This window comes from Clinocottus analis, unplaced genomic scaffold, assembly GCF_023055335.1.
Source record: "Clinocottus analis isolate CAN_PGR_092001 unplaced genomic scaffold, fCliAna1.0.p SCAF_40, whole genome shotgun sequence".
Classification (NCBI taxonomy): Eukaryota; Metazoa; Chordata; class Actinopteri; order Perciformes; family Cottidae; genus Clinocottus; species Clinocottus analis.
The window spans coordinates 270978-288477 of NW_027176154.1; the positions used below are offsets into that span (position 1 = coordinate 270978).

The window sequence follows — 17500 nt, forward strand, 5'->3', positions numbered from 1 at the left end:
CTCCTCGTTATCACTCCTTCTGTTCTCACTCCACTTATTCAAATAGCAGCATTGTGCTCTGAGGAGGAGGAGGAGGAAGAGGAGGAGGAGGAAGAGGAGGAAGAGAAAGAGGAGGAAGAGGAAGAGGAGGAGGGGGAGGAGGAGGAAAAGGAGGAGGAGGAGGAGGAGGAGGAAGGAGAAGGAGGAGGAGGAGGAGAGGAAGGAGGACAGGAAGGAGGAGGAGGAGGAGAAGAAGAAGAACAAGAACAAGAACAAGAAGAAACAAGAAGAAGAGCAAGAAGAGAGAAGCAGCAGAACCAGAACCAGAACCAAAATGGCGGCTGTTCTTACGGTCGTAGCCCTTCGGCGACAGGTCCCGCCCCCCGTGGTGGGCCTTGGTGGCCACGCCCCTCTTCCCGTAGGCGCCGCCCTGCTGGCCGCCGTCGTAGCCGCCGTAGTCGTAGCTGGTCTTGGAGTATTTCTCCAGCTCCTTGGCCAGGTTGGAGCGCGGCGTGCTGGTGGGAACGTTGTTCTTGTATCCGTACTGAGGGATCTCCAGCTGCTTGACGAAGCACATCGGCCTGCAACGCAGAACCAGGAGGGAAGTTTCCACTGCGCCATTCGGCATCTCTCCGATTCTACACGTTTGAATACGATCAACCACTTTTCTCAAAGTCAAACATGACTGTCAGCATGACGAAGTGGACGCTGAGGTGCTTTCGTATGCTGCACCATTGGGCTTCCCTCATCAATGTGCTTTGTCTGCGTGACAACACGCTCTGCTGTTAGCAGACTGTTGCTCCATCTGACATAAGTGAATGCAGACAAAATATGTTGCACATCTTCTGAAATGGGAAACCATTTGGCATCCCTGATTTAAGAGAGGAAAACATTGAGAAGAGTTTTTTTATGTGTGAAGATATTTCCTGAAGTTGTTTATCTTTTTGATTAATCTGGAGAGGGGCTTTGTTTCTGCACTATTGTGCGTCCCCATTAAAGGACTGTATGATCTACAGCGGCTTCTTTTCAGCACACGTGTGAGAATTTTATTGCACCATTGAACGTCCTTATGAACTAACACTGTTAAATACAATCCACTTCTATTTTCCCATCCAAAAAGCCAATGACCCGAGCTGGCGCTGTACTACAGGTTTCAATGCACCATTCGGCATCCTTAATTCCAACATGGCAACTGCATGATTAAAACGTGAAGAAGATATCAATCTACTACAAGAAAAGTAACTCTTTTCATTCATGACTGGTTATCTCCTAACGATTTGGCATCCCTGGTGGTATTGGCGTTTATTTTGTGCACTATTTGGCATCCGCAGTGTACCTGAAGGGGTCATTTATTCAGCCTGAAGCTGTTGGCTTCCCAGATGATGCAGAAAAGGAAACAGGTTGAGTTAATGTGCTGGTGACTGCACTGCACAATTTGGCATCCTTCATTCACGAGACACACAACAGTAATGTTAACACATTTACCAAAGTGTTGTGGTTGTTTTTGAGAGGCACTTTGGGACTTTTTTAAGTTTTACTGCACTATTGAGCCAAAAAGGCAAAAACAAGACAAAGCCGGCGTCGTGTTTCCAGGACATCTTTAGATGTGAATGCACCATTGGGCATCCCTCACCTCGATGCAACACGTTGTGTACCTGAGGACGCGGTCCGACGTCTGGCTGGTCTTACTGCCGCTCTCTGGCGGGAGGATCTTCTCGTGGACCTTCGACATCTTATCTGCTGCAGCGATGGGGCAGCCGGACAGACTGGAGGGGGGGGGGGGGGGGACACAGCACACGACCTGGTTACACACACTGTACTGTCACACACACACACACACACACACACACACACACACACACACAGCATCTGGCTGAAGAGCGGTTCAGTCACAGCCGTTCAGAATGAATTATGGATCCAGTGTGAACCAGTTCATGACGACTGCAGCACCGACTGGTCCCAGAGTCACAGTGTGACTGGTTTACTGACAGACTGGTTTACTGACAGACTGGTTTACTGACAGACTGGTTTACTGGCTCACTGGTTTACTGGCTCACTGGTTTACTGACTGACTAGTTTACTGACTGACTGGTCTCCAGACGGTGGGTTTAACTGGTTTTCTCGCTGACTAACTGGTCAACTAGTTGACTTTCTAACTGTTCTTCACTAGTTACTCATCCACTAACTGGCTGGTTCACCAGTTCACCGACTGACTGGTTCTCGTGGCGTACTGGTGCAGTGACTCAGTGACTGGTTAACCATTGATCTACCATGTGACTAACTGGGCCGCCATTTTTGTTTGGGGCGTAAAGTAAAGACATGAAATAAAATGTGAATAGAAGTTGAAGTTAGCTGTTAGTTTATCTCCTGAAAACGCGTCTCGACCTCCTGAATCCTGATTAACTTCTTCACGAATCTCTAAAAAAAACATTTTTTCTTGTTTGGAAAATAAAAAGAAGCCAAATTGCCCAAAAAAACCCACAAAAACAATTTATAATAAAAACTAAAACGTCCTGTTTGCCACTCGGGGCGATTCCTCATCGCTTCACACAGAGGAATGAAACGCTGTGAACACACACACACACACACACACACACACACACACACACACACACGTCTGTAAGCTTGATAGGAAGCGTGTGAGCATTGTGTGACAGATCGGCGCCGCTGTGAAGGCGTTTCCATGGCGACTGCCAGACATGAAAGCTGCGTGAGCTGCGAGCTAACGGTTAGCCACGTTAGCTCGCTAGTGCTTTGTTTCCTCTCCCAGCGGAGCTGTGCTACATAACACACCCTGCAGCCACGTCTGAGCCAGCGTGTGTGTGTGTGTGTGTGTGTGTGTGTGTTAGTGTGTGTGAGTGTGTGTGTGTGTGTGTGTGTGTGTGTGAGAGTGTGTGTGTGTGTGAGTGTGTGTGTACGCTTCTCTGTCTGCCAGCGCACGTGTGCTGCTGTCTGTGAGCTAATTTGTGAGGGGCTTTGTGCGCGTGTGTGTGTGCATGTGTGTGTGTGTGTGTGTGTGTGTGTGTGTATAAAACAGTGTGCATGTCTGCGCTTTTGAGGCTCTACGTATGTGTGAGAAAATGAGTGTGAATCCTAATCACTTTACATAATTCAAAAATATGCATGCGCTCTGTGTGTGTGTGTGTGTGTGTGTGTGTGTGTGTGTGTGTGTGTGTGTGTGTGATGCCGTGCCTCCTAAACAGCTGAACTGCTGATGTGACGCACCTTCAGCTCAAACGAGGCAACATTTAAACTAAAGCCTCTCTGTTGTCTCCTCCTCACTAAAGCGCTCCACAGAGAACTGTGGCCCTCCATCGAGGAGACGAGGAGACGAGGAGACAAGGAGACGAGGAGCTCTATCGGGGACAAATAACTGCAAAAGACGTTCGTACATCAGGGTTTCAGGTAAAAACGAGCAACACAGGAGACTTCCTGTGTGACATTTTGCTGCGTCGGCATCTAAGCGCCTAAAGGAGACTAAAAGAATCCGACCAGTGAAAACTGTGGAACCAAAAATGTCTCTGGACCTCTTTCCCCCTGTGTTTGAGTCGTGGTAGGAACCCCAAATGTGTTCCAATACTTGTGTTTATCGTGTGTATGTGTTCAGCAAAGCATGTAAAAAATACAAACACACATTTTGATTCTGATTATGAACATCCAGCAGCATTTGAGCCAGATTCCCCAAAGATTCCTTCTGGAGCGTCCTTGAGTTTCTCCAGCTGTCTGTTCAGGGCCTTAACCACAGAACACACACTAATAACACACCTTTCTGGACAGATTAGAACCTAAAGAATCAGGATCTAAAACAAAGTCTGGTCCTGTTATGAAGGGAATCTAACAAAGTAATCCATGTCCTTGTAAACCTCCTATTTCTAGCTGTGAAGTCACAAAACGGTCGCAGCATCCTTCTCTTCTGAAGGCAGAGGCTCCTGAAGGATGGTTCTGCTTGCGGGTCGTAGAGCACCAGCAGAAGCTCCTGAAGACTTAAAGCCGCAGTGCACAAAAATCCAACGTTTTCCCGTAGAACAAGTAACTTTCCTATTTTTGAACTGAACGATACTTTTTTTTTTTTACTAAAACACCTTCTCAATATGTCAAAGCTTTGTTTTGCAAATATTTCTGTTGCTGTTTCTGCTTCCTCGGGTCCTAACCTTCTCAAAAAGTTGCATTATTAGCATGTGGGATGTTGTTGAGTCCCTGAACCATGGAGACAGAAAAACTCTTGAGGACGGATTTCTGGAAGAATTTGCTCAGAATCATGCTGGATGTTTTAAAAACATTTCTTTTATTTCTATATTTTTTTAAAGATATGAAATAACACAAGTATTAGACCTCATTCGGGGCTCATATGACCACTTGAACACGAGGGGACAAGAGGTCCGTACCCATATATGGGTACGGATCCAGTCCGCCGGATTCCGCTCCGTGTTGCCAGAAAGTGAGCCGTGGCGTCCGCCGATCGGCCTCCAGCGCCTCCGTCACGCCGACACACGAACCCCAGCGGCCTCCCGAGCCGTAAATCTGCCACATTCACACGTCGGCGGCGTTTCTTTTTCTACATGTGTGTGATGTACTCGGCGCTGGGCGGCGCCGCGGCGCCGCGGGGCCGTCACTCACCTGCGGTGCGAGTTCCTGTTGCTATTGACATGACCCCGTCCAGAGCAGCCGGGCGTGGGGCACTTTAAAACATTCTCATACATGGCAAGGACTTAGACAGACAAGGAGAAGGTGAGAAAGACAGCGAGGGTTAGGAGCAAGACAGGAGAGTTACCGGCAGGTCAGCTGCGACGGTGCGCGTGTGTGTGCGTGTGTGTGTGCGTGTGTGTGTGTGTGTGTGTGTGTGTGTGTGTGTGTGTGTGTGTGTGTGTTGTTTCGTGCATGCACAAGATCACGGCCTGAGGATGAGCATGAGCGCTGCGACAGATATTCACCGTTGTGACCGACTCCAGCGTGAAAGGATTCGTGAGGACGAGAGGAAACACACGCACACACACACACACACACACACACACACACACACACACACACACACAACGAAACCGTTAAACTCAGGTAGTGAAATTTGTGTTTTTTCTTTGTTTGTTTGTTTTTTTTTACAAGTTTTACAAGTTGCCACAAAAAGAAAACTGTTCCCAGTTTTGTCCTCTGTGTGTAATCCTTTCCTGCTGGGGGGAGGGACACACACACACACACACACACACACACACACACACACACACATATACATACATACATATATGTATGTATATGTGTGCGTGTGTGTGTGTACGTATACATACACACACATACACACACACCCACATGCATACACACACACGTACACACACACATGCATACACACACACACACACACACACACACACACACACACATTCATTTGCATTGTGCTCGCTGCGCTTGTTTCATGGAAGCTGGAACAAAGCGTGTCATGCGCTGTGAAGATGTCGGGTCTGTGTGTGTGTGTGTGTGTGTGTGTGTGTGTGTGTGTGTGTGTGTGTGTGTGCGTGTGTGTGTGTGTGTCTCGGAGCAGCTGGGTATTCTTTGCGGATGCAATACAACTGTATTCATATTTTCCGCATTTCTTCTGGTCTATTGCATATTTTAGTGCACGTTTCCATCACTGCACGTGCACTAAAAACCTTCCAGATGAGGAAACACTGGAATAAAGTGACGTCACTGCAACCGTACAGCTGGTTATTAATAACCTTCTGTCAGTAGTTTGTTGGGGCTTAGAAATAGAAGTTATGCTGTTAATAAAGGAGAGAAAAACAATGAAGACACAACTCAGATATTCTGTGTTCTATAAATATTGGAATAAAAACAACTGCTCTTTGTGGTATTCCAGTTATTTGTCTTCATGTTGTTATATTTTGTGTGTTTCACATGATCAGTGCGCGTGCAGCTTCCCTCATGCAGGTTGTTTTTGCGTTCATGCGGCTTCACGTCACACGCCAGCGACACGCAGGACAGGAAGACCAGACCACAGGCAGGAGGGATGAGGACGCAGGAAAAGGAAAGGAAAGGAGGACACGGAAAAGGACACGCAAAGGAAAAGCAACAAAAAAATGAAGACCGACTTCTGAGAACATTTTGTGCAGAAACAACGACGTGTTCTCTTCAAAAAGATCTCTGAAGAGAGCAGCAGCACCGCGATGATGATTCATAACCAGCTGGAAGTTCATAATGAGCCATGAATCCTGGATCCTCCGTCAGACAGCAACAACACACACACACACACACACACACACACACACACACACACACACACACACGTGGATTCATGCAGGAAGTCTTCATGCAGGAAGTCCTCATGCAGGAAGTCCTCATGCAGGAAGTCCTCATGCAGGAAGTCTTCATGCAGGAAGTCCTCATGCAGGAAGTCCTCATGCAGGAAGTCCTCATGCAGGAGGTCCTCATGCAGGAAGTCCTCATGCAGGAAGTCCTCTAGCAGGAAGTCCTCATGCAGGAAGTCCTTATGCAGGAGGTCCTCATGCAGGAGGTCCTCATGCAGGAGGTCTTCATGCAGGAAGTCTTCATGCAGGAAGTCTTCATGCAGGAAGTCCTCATGCAGGAAGTCCTCATGCAGGAGGTCCTCATGCAGGAAGTCCTCATGCAGGAAGTCCTCTAGCAGGAGGTCCTCATGCAGGAAGTCCTCATGCAGGAGGTCCTCATGCAGGAAGTGGACGGTGGACATGCCCGACATTGTCCAACTTTCGCGGCTACACAACTCATCCAACAAGTCATTTGATTTCACTCTTTAAGTCTTTTTACAAAAATAAATAAAGTAGATTTTTCCAATCTGTGATCAGAGTAGAATCAAGAGGCGAGGTCATCCTGATACTCTTCATGCAGAAATATCTTGTTCTGTGTTAAAAGAACACGGAACAAGATATTTCATTAGTTTTTTATGCAAACATGTTAAAGAGTGGCATGTTTTGCCTCCACCTCTGAGAAACGGCCGTTCCACTAACAACCACAGGAACACTGGACCCAAGTACCGATCGAAATAAAAATGACTTGTCGGCCTGCTGTTGCCGCTGCGCTTGAAGCCGGGGTGCATGAGCGGCGTCCAGGCACATGGACCTACTCTCAGGCGGGACCCGGTCCTTGTGGGGGCAGCCGGACAGGCTGCGGTGGTGCGGGTACAGACCCGTCACGTGGCCGGTGCCGTCGCAGCCCGGCGTCGGACACTTGCTCTCCTTCTTCTCCCCCCTGGAGGAGTCTGGAGAGGAGACAGAGAGAAGAGGTGAGTCAGCAGTGTGGCGCTATCAGCTAATTCCTTTGCTTCAGTGGGCGGGGTTTACTGTGATTGACAGGTCGTGGCCGCCACCCAGAGCCGTACGTGGTGTCTTCACGTCACTTCTTTGCGTTCCAAATATGGTCAAGCCAAGACGGCGACGGACAAAATCGACGAAAGCGTGGCTTCAAAACTAGCGGCCGCGGTCTGGAATTGAGCGATGAGTCACACGTACGATGTTTGTCAAATAAAAAGAACATTTTGCACTTGGAGACAGTCTCAGTTTGTCGTAGCATCATTTAGTTTCCTGCTCAGTGAACGACAGCTCTCATTTCACACCATGCGCGGCACCAGCGCAGCCGTTAGCTTGGCTTGCTCGCTGGTTAGTTAGCTCGCTAGCTGACTTAGCGGTGGTCCAAATGTAACGTTATCTTAGCTGATGTGTTTTTATTCAGTGACTCTTCTTGTCTTCTTGAAGAGGAAACCTCGTGTTTGTTGTGAGAACATCCAGGTACGAACCCACAGGCCACGTAGCTTCAAAGACGCAACTTTGGTTGTGCAACAATTTCCAATTTCTTTTGTATACTTTTACAACAAAATTAGACTTTCTCAACTCGCAAAATGAGCTTTTACATTGTCAAACATAATATGTGTAATTCATGTAATGTATCAAACAAGGAGAAAAAAATGATTTGTGATCAATGAAAGCTTTCCTGTTGAATCATAAACACTTCCTCTGCGCTAACGCTAACGCTAACGCGAGGCTGATAACCGCACGGCTCCGGCTCCAGCTCCGCCGGGGAGGGAGTCGTATTTGAGTGGATTTAGAGGAAAATAGGCCGCAGATAGCGTCCTGCAGATGGATCTGCTCTCCTAACGGGCAGCGCAGATTGCCATTACTCATGCCTGACAAGCCGGCCGTCTGATGTTCCCTCACCGGCCTATTTTAACAACATAAGCTGCTGTCACAGGAAAACCAAAGCATCTGCGGTTAAAAAAAAAGAAAGGAAGAAAGAAAAAAGGAAACGGTGTTGCTCCTGAATGCTGAAAACGAGCGCCCATTATCTCATCGGCGGTCATGTGCAACGTTTCTGAAGTAACACAGAGAGATTTTAACAGGTTTAAAGAGCCGAGGGGTCAGAAAACTCATCCGACGTGCACAGAAATATTACAGCTATGTGTTTTTTTCTTCTGCTCCAGCACTGATAGCCTGCGGCTGCTGCAGTGTCGAGGATTACAAGAAGTCAGGCAGACGAGATAAACGTCCTCCCCGCTGACCCGGGGTCAGATCTTAGGAGGGAAAAGGCAGATTCGGGTCACATAAGATGCAAAGAGGCCCCGCAAAGAGGAAAATTTGTGAGAATTTGAAGAAGAAACATGACGGGACGACAACTTTGTGATCGTTTATAGGGATATTTGTTTGAGAACAAAGTTGTTTTTATGGTTTCTATCATCTAACTTTTTCTGTTCCGCTTCATACAGTTTATCACTGCAACACGTTCCTTTTCAACATTGCCATGAAATGATGGTGTGGAGCTGCTCACACACACACACACACACACACACACACACACATCGACTGACTGGCTGAACTAAATCTGCCTCTGGAAGTCCAGCCGTCGAGGTAAAAATAGTCCTGGCATGAAAAAAAACTCCCAGACAACAGTTTTTCTTTCACAGATGTAAAATATCTGAGAGTGAATGAAGACACAACGGAGACAAACCTCCCCACGGAGGCAATGGGGCGCAGATATAACACAAAATGATGAAATAATTGTCGGCGTTAATGAATTGCTGCGTCAATGCATTTATAACACATTTATAACACAATTATAACACATTTAGAACACATTTATAACACAATTATAACGTATTTATAACGCTTTTATAACGCATTAATAATGCATTTATAATGCATTTATAACGCATTTATAACTCTTTTATAACACGTTTATAATGCATTCATAACGTATTTATAACGCTTTTAAAACACACTTATAACGTATTTATAACGCTTTTATAATGCATTTATAACGCTTTTATAATGTTTTTCTAACGCTTTTATAATGCTTTTCTAACGTATTTATAACGCTTTTATAATGTATTTATAACGCTTTTATAATGCTTTTATAACGTATTTATAACGCTTTTAAAACACACTTATAACGTATTTATAACGCTTTTATAATGCATTTATAACGCTTTTATAATGTTTTTCTAACGCTTTTATAACGTATTTATAACGCTTTTATAATGTATTTATAACGCTTTTATAATGCTTTGATAACGTATTTATAACGCTTTTATAATGCTTTTATAACGTATTTATAACGCTTTTCTAACGCGTTAAGGTACCCGGCCCTCACACACACATGTACACATCTTTTGCAGACATACAACGACGCAGCGATGTCGCCGCCTACCTTTCGGGTAGTACGCCCTCTTCAGCCCGTCGTGGTGCATCCTGGACTTGCGCTCCTCGCCGGCGCAGCTCAGCCGGGAGCCGTGCTCGCCGTGGCCGCCGCGGTGGTGATGGTGCTCCCGGCGGGGCAGTGAGTGCTCCGAGGCCATGCGGTCCCTCATGACCTTCGCCCTCTCCGACTCCAGGGCGATGGCCTTCTCCAGCAGCGACAGGTTCCCCTTGGCCATGTCGAAGGTCTCGTCCGAGCGGTCCGAGGCCACCGACGTGGTGTCCTCGTCGCCCTCCTGGCTGCAGCTGGTGGGGTAGCCCCTGGAGGCCGGGCTCAGCTGCTCCTCCAGCTTCATCAGGTTCACCATGTCGGAGTAGCTGCGTTCCAGAGACCTCTGCTCCTCCTGCGCGCTCTGCTGACAGCTGTCGTACCTGAGACGGTGCAGGGGGGAGAAATGGCCGCCGATGAGTGACAGGTTACTGGAAGACTGAGGCTGAGAGTTGAGGGTCGTGTCAGCGAAGCGCTCACTGTTTCAGAGGCGGCGGTTTGGTGTTAACGTCAGGTTGCGACACACACAAGCTCATTATCTCTAACTTCTTTTGTTCCTTTCCAACAATAGACTATTTCAAGAGAAGCTGAATCTTCACTTTCATTATTTACGTCAAACTTTCACACGATTTCTCACAAATCTACTGTTGACACCTCTCGATGACTTAAACTTCAGTCCTGAATGAAACCTTCAAGAGAGAGGAAAAGCAACGCAGCCAAACAAGTATTATGTTCTATTGAAAGAGCCTTTTATTGCCTATAATTCTTCTCATTTTGACAAACTGGCGCCATTTTTAGTTTCCCGAATTAGCTGTTAGCGGTTCCTGTTTGCAGTGTACCCGTAAACATACAGGCAGCTACCCCTGGATGACTTCTATACAACCGGAGGAGTCGCCCCCTGGTGGTCAGGAGAGAGAATGCAGCTTTAACACATGAAGCACAGACTTCTATACAACCAGAGGAGTCGCCCCCTGGTGGTCAGGAGAGAGAATGTAGCTTTAACACATGAAGCATAGACTTCTATACAACCAGGGGAGTCGCCCCCTGGTGGTCAGGAGAGAAAATGCAGCTTTAACACATGAAGCATAGACTTCTATACAACCAGAGGAGTCGCCCCCTGGTGGTCAGTAGAGAGAATGCAGCTTTAACACATGAAGCATAGACTTCTATACAACCAGGGGAGTCGCCCCCTGGTGGTCAGGAGAGAGAATGCAGCTTTAACACATGAAGCATAGACTTCTATACAACCAGGGGAGTCGCCCCCTGGTGGTCAGGAGAGAGAATGCAGCTTTAACACATGAAGCATAGACTTCTATACAACCAGAGGAGTCGCCCCCTGGTGGTCAGGAGAGAGAATGCAGCTTTAACACATGAAGCATAGACTTCTATACAACCAGAGGAGTCGCCCCCTGGTGGTCAGGAGAGAGAATGCAGCTTTAACACATGAAGCATAGACTTCTATACAACCAGAGGAGTCGCCCCCTGGTGGTCAGGAGAGAGAATGCAGCTTTAACACATGAAGCATAGACCTTTTGGGGTTTTTTTAGGGTATTTTGCCTCCATGATCCGTTCGTTGTTGTTGTTGTTGCTGTTGTTGTGACGAGGAGATCAGAAATCATAACATCCTGTTGTCTGACGTGACGCACCTGCTCCTTTCATCACGGTACCTTTGCGTCCCTTCAAAGCCAATCGGGTCACAGAAATGTCAACGCTAATTATGCTAAAGTGGTTCTCGAGCATAAATGAGGCTTTAATCGACCTGCAGACCCTTTCATGGGACACAAAGGTAGAAGGTACAACAACGACGGGACCAAAAGCGCCTTTCAGAGACGACCCACCTGTTCAGGTGATGCACCACCTGATGCTCCGCCGGCATCTGGAGCTGGTGGTGGAGCGCGTGGAGGGCGGGGCGGTCGCACGCCTGCGTCTCGCTCAGTTTCCGAGCCAGGTCGAAGCACTGGTTCCTCAGGCACTCCAGGCTGCTGAGGCACACCTCCTCCTCGCTCTCGTCCGCCTGAACCCGGACGCCGGCCCGGCCGTTGGCGTGGGCGATGTCGTCCAGCATGGCGCCCTCCGGGTATCCGTCCTCGGGCAGCATGGCGCCGTGCCCCTGCGCCAGGAGCTTCAGGGAGTCCACCGTCTCCCTGACCACGTCGCTGTCCAGGTCCACGCTCAGCTCGCCCTTCCGGCCGCCGCCGCCGCCGCCGTCGTACTCGTCGTCGTCCTCCTCCTCCCCGGCGCTGTTGGAGGAGTTGCTGTTCATCTCGGACTCGGTCGTGGCCTGGTAGGCGGCGTCCTCGGCGATCTTCCCCAGGTTGAGCAGCGACTTGGCGACCAGCTCGTCGTAGTTCTCGTAATCCTCTCCGGCGCCGTGTCCGTGTCCGTGTCCGTGGCCGTGTCCGTGTCCGTGTCCGTGGCCGTGTCCGTGTCCGTGGCCGTGTCCGTGGCCGTGGCCGACGGCGCAGCTGTGGTTGTTGTTGTCGTCCTTCTGAATCGGGAGGAGCTTTGATTGTCCGCTGGGTTTGTAGTGGTTCTCTAGTGTCAGGAAGAGGAAGACAGAAACCTCTCAGACACACAAACACAACCAACAAATAACCCTCACGCCCTCCCGCCCCGTTAAACGACGTAAAACGGAAGGTAATTGCTCAAAAATAAAAGACAAAATGGATTCATTTTGCAGATTACATAACTATCTGTTCATTCACAGAATAATAATCCTGCAGATGAAAAGGAGGCTTCTCACAGCCTCTAATGAACTCAGCCATGCTGATGGACCCGGTCTCTCCTCATATACTCCTGAATACATTAGCGGCATCCCACCCAATTATGATCCACTGTTTACTCACATAAAACACACAACCCAGAGCCGAGCCGCGCTCCCCGCCCAGCCTCGCTCCCCGCTCAGCCTCGCTGTGGATTTTGGGGACAGAGACGGCGAATGAGAGCAGAGAGGAAGTGAAAAGGGAGGCGTGCGAGGCGCTCCGATTCGGGAGCCATAAATATTCTCGGGAGGAGAAGCCGAGGCAGAGCGCATGTGACGCGTCCGCCGAGACGAGGAGGCAAACGGGGACGGGGAGGAGGAGGAGGAGGAGGAAGAGGAGGAGGAGGAGGAAGAGGAGGAGGAGGAGGAGGAGGAGGAGGAGGAGGAGGAGGAAGAGGAGGAGGAGGAGGAGGGGAGGGAGGGAGTTAATAACTCAGCAGAGCTCCTCTCCCGATTATTCGTGAAGCGCTGTCAGAAGCGATTGAGGACAAGAGGAGGGGGGAACATGGCGAGAGGAAGAGCGCAGAGCATCTGGTCTACCACAGATTCGACTCTCATCTCTCTCTCTCTCTCTCTTTCTCTCTCTCTCTCTCTCTCTCTCTCTCTCTCTCTCTCTCTCTCTCTCTCTCTCTCTCTCTCTCTCTCTCTCTTTTCATCTCTCTCTCCTCCACTGCAGATAGAGAAGACAATGCAAACCCGGCAGACTGGACACCAGTCTGAACCAGAACACCGGGCCGCCGGCGTGTTTTTATGAAGTTATAAAGCTTCGTGAGATCCACGTCGACTCAAACTCGACACGGCTCAGTCGTCCCAACGGATGATCGGCTTTGGCGCTTTGGCGCTCTCCCAAAAATAGACGTGAGCAGACGTCTGCTGGTGAACTCGACCTTTGACCTCACGGCGTTCCTGGAAGCCGGCGATGTGAATAACGACCGCGACGCGACGGATGCGTCGCGGTCTGAAGCCGGGATTTGCAGACAACCCGGAGAGGCCGGCGGTCTGTCAACGCGGTCTCACGGCAACTCGGGGAACGCAACCTGTTGTCGTTTAGCACGACTTCATGTGAACAACCAAAGTTAGGTTGATGCAACTAAACCGACAGTTGGGTTGATGCAACTAAACCAACAGTTGGGTTGATGCAACTAAACCGACAGTTGGGTTGATGCAACTAAACCAACAGTTGGGTTGATGCAACTAAACCAACAGTTGGGTTGATGCAACTAAACCAACAGTTGGGTTGATGCAACTAAACCAAGAGTTATAAGTGATAAACCTCACAAACAGAACTTGTACTTTTTGTGTTTCAACATTCTTGAAATAAAACAAACATTTCAGAACTCACCGTGCTGACGATGCTGCTCCTCCTCTTCTTCCTCCTCCTCGTCGTCTCCCTCGTCCTCCTGCTCCTCCTCATCGTCACCGTCCTCCACTTCTTCCTCCTCTTCATACATCCCCTCCTCCTCCTCCTCCTCGTCCTCCTCCTCTTCCTCCGCCCGCCGTCCTCCCATCGTTGCGACCGCTCGCTCCGCCTCCACCTCCTCCTCCTCCTCGTCGTCCTCCTCTTCCTCCTCCCCCTGCTCCTCGTTGTCCTCCGAGAACTCGTCCTCCACGTCCCCGTCCTCGTCGCCTTCTCTCTCCGCCTCCTCTTCCTCCTCCTCCTCGTCCTCCTCCACCACCTCCCCTTGCTCCTTGCCTCCGCCCCCCACCTTCACGGCTTCGTTCCCGTAGCTGGCGTAGGCGCCGGCCTCCGCCTCCCCGGTGCAGGAGGCGAGGAAGGGCCTCCGCTTGGCAGCCGGCTCCAGCGGTTGTTTTTCCAGAGCCTTCCTCTTCTTGGCCAGCGGGCAGCCGTAGACGCTGCAGAGAGACAGAGCACAAACACAACGTCGGCGGCCATCTTTGATTTCCTAAATTGCAAATTTGAATCCCTGAGTCGCCCCCTGGTGGTCAGGAGAGAGAATGCAGCTTTAACACATGAAGCATAGACTTCTATACAACCAGAGGAGTCGCCCCCTGGTGGTCAGGAGAGAGAATGCAGCTTTAACACATGAAGCATAGACTTCTATACAACCAGAGGAGTCGCCCCCTGGTGGTCAGGAGAGAGAATGCAGCTTTAACACATGAAGCATAGACTTCTATACAACCAGAGGAGTCGCCCCCTGGTGGTCAGGAGAGAGAATGCAGCTTTAACACATGAAGCATAGACTTCTATACAACCAGAGGAGTCGCCCCCTGGTGGTCAGGAGAGAGAATGCAGCTTCAACACATGAAGCATAGACTTCTATACAAGCAGAGGAGTCGCTCTGGTTGTATAGAAGTTGTTTAAATCCTGCTATTGGACACGATACTCCGGGTTATGACGCCACACAAAAGCATAATGGGGATTCCTGCAGATGAGAAGCTGCAGCGTGTTGTTAGAAGCAGGAGGACTCTGATGTCGTCCAAGTCTTCAGACGCTGAAGTGGATTTCTGCTCCCCGTCGCCGACGAGGAGAATCAGCCTCTAAAAAAAACCCAAAGCTTATTCAACCAGCGCCTCAATTACGCAAATCCCATAATAGTCATTAACTGTTGGGGAAATTCTGTTTTAATTGCTCTAAAACAGCAAGCGCAATTATACACGGCTTCTAATGTGGATTTTAGGAAATCAATTAGTCTATTTCCATATGAAAGAGCTCGTCCTGTGTTGTGAGGGCGAGGCGCAGGCTGAACCTGCGGCGTGGTCACGTGACCAAGAAATACACAAATCATTTAGTTCAACAATTACTTTTTACTTTTAGTGTCAGTCTTTCCTTTCATGTCATCCGGCTGCTGAGCCGCCTCCATGCAGATCATCACTTATTCTGACTGCACTTACTGCACTGACGCGCTTTATTATATTTTCACATTTACAGGAGCCAGAAAGTCACAATTTGGTTAAACAAAATAAGAAAGAGGTTCAGACGTAGAACCACAAGAAGCTAATCCAACAAAACACTTCTTTGTCACTGATATCTCGTGAAGAACACAAAACTGCAACTGGATAAGGTATTTAAACGAATATCAAATAAAAAGCAAATGAATGGAGGAAAATGTATTTATTGTCATGATAACAATAAAAAAATATGAACGAGAATTCAATCGCTGAAGGAAAAACGTCCATAATGTTTCATCGTATTCACTCCTCTTCATAAATGGCCTGTTTATAAAAGCTTATATACATTTATAGATGTTTATAAATGTTCATGAATGCTTATAGAGGTTAATAGATGTTTCCGTCTCTTCATGAAAAGACATTTTTCATGTCCTTAATCTAATAGATTACATTCATGTTTTCACTATTTGTTAATCCCAAAAGAAATGCAGATGAATAATTTTAGAATTGATGAGAGAGAGAGAGAGAGAGAGAGAGAGAGAGAGAGAGAGAGAGAGAGAGAGAGAGAGAGTTACATCATTTTCATTCACTGCATCGTATGTTCCAGCAAGATAACACACACACACACACACACACACACACACACACACACACACACATCTCCTCAAATGAACCCTCCATATACCCTCCTATAGAGTGTGTGCTTGCCTGTGTGTGTGTGTGTGTGTGTGTGTGTGTGTGTGTGTGTGTGTGTGTGTGTGTGTGTGTGTGTGTGTGTGTGTGTGTGTGTGACCTCAGCCACCTTGCTGTCTCCCGCCAATTAAAATTCTGGTGGTAATTAAAGCAGATCAGAAACGAGGGAATGCTGCAGACAAGAGCGAGAGACTATGCATGGTAATTATGTGGAGGGAGAGAGAGAGGAGAGGGAGAGAGAAGAGAGGAGGAGAGGAAGAGGAGGAGAGGGAGAGGAAGGAGGGGGGTCACGCGTCACATTTTCTCTTCATACTGAGCTGATGCGCTGCAGCCTCTTCCCACAGAGTGGAATCGATGTATGAAGACCTTCATGGGAGAAAACCAGCTCCTAACGAAAATGTTGCATTATGGGTCGTTTGCAGACTCGTTCATCTATTGTGTTTCTTTTAGACTAAAAGTGCTTTGTTTGCCCAATTTAACCCCACGACACCTGGAACTCCAATAAAGGACACCTGTCGTCCATTTCTGTGTCTAGAGGACTCCGGCAGTCTATTATTTTCTCTGTTTATGGTCAATAATTACACCTGGACTCCATTATTGTCTCCATGTGGACTCCTGCAGTGCATTATTGTCTCCATGTGGACTCCTGCAGTGCATTATTGTCTCTACATGGACTCCTGCAGTGCATTATGGTCTCTACATGGACTCCTGCAGTGCATTATTGTCTCTACATGGACTCCTGCAGTGCATTATGGTCTTCATGTGGACTCCTGCAGTGCATTATTGTCTCTACATGGACTCCTGCAGTGCATTATGGTCTCTACATGGACTCCTGCAGTGCATTATGGTCTCTACATGGACTCCTGCAGTGCATTATGGTCTTCATGTGGACTCCTGCAGTGCATTATGGTCTCTACATGGACTCCTGCAGTGCATTATGGTCTCTACGTGGACTCCTGCAGTGCATTATGGTCTCTACATGGACTCCTGCAGTGCATTATTGTCTCTACATGGACTCCTGCAGTGCATTATGGTCTCTACATGGACTCCTGCAGTGCATTATGGTCTCTACATGGACTCCTGCAGTGCATTATGGTCTCTACATGGACTCCTGCAGTGCATTATGGTCTCTACATGGACTCCTGCAGTGCATTATGGTCTCTTCATGGACTCCTGCAGTGCATTATTGTCTCTACATGGACTCCTGCAGTGCATTATGGTCTCTACATGGACTCCTGCAGTGCATTATGGTCTCTACATGGACACCTGCAGTGCATTATGGTCTCTACATGGACACCTGAAGCTCTACATTGTCCCCTTCACCATCGTGGTGAAGCGTCAGGACTGTTGCTATGGTTACCTGCAGTTTTAACATACACCTCCAGCTCTCGTTCAGACCGGAGCGACGCCGCAGGGCGTCGACACCCGACAGCCAATCAGAAGCGGGTGTTTTCTCATCACCGTTGTTTTCCTCATCAGGGTTCGACCGCTGAAGTGAAACGTGGATTTAATTTGTCTCCT

The 17500-nt window shown here is 48.4% G+C and overlaps 1 protein-coding gene across 1 annotated transcript in view; it reads right to left on the reverse strand.

Annotated features, from left to right (window-relative positions):
• LOC137801317 (myelin transcription factor 1-like protein) overlaps nucleotides 1-17500 on the reverse strand; it is a 39055-nt gene that overhangs the window by 2615 nt on the left and 18940 nt on the right. Inside the window, exons 6-12 of the mRNA XM_068598705.1 lie at nucleotides 13779-14290; nucleotides 11514-12210; nucleotides 9640-10058; nucleotides 7067-7201; nucleotides 4597-4687; nucleotides 1635-1745; nucleotides 331-560 (exon numbers count right to left, since the gene is read on the reverse strand). Of these exons, the coding sequence (XP_068454806.1) occupies nucleotides 331-560; nucleotides 1635-1745; nucleotides 4597-4687; nucleotides 7067-7201; nucleotides 9640-10058; nucleotides 11514-12210; nucleotides 13779-14290 (2195 nt within the window). The remainder of the gene's footprint in view (nucleotides 1-330; nucleotides 561-1634; nucleotides 1746-4596; nucleotides 4688-7066; nucleotides 7202-9639; nucleotides 10059-11513; nucleotides 12211-13778; nucleotides 14291-17500) is intronic.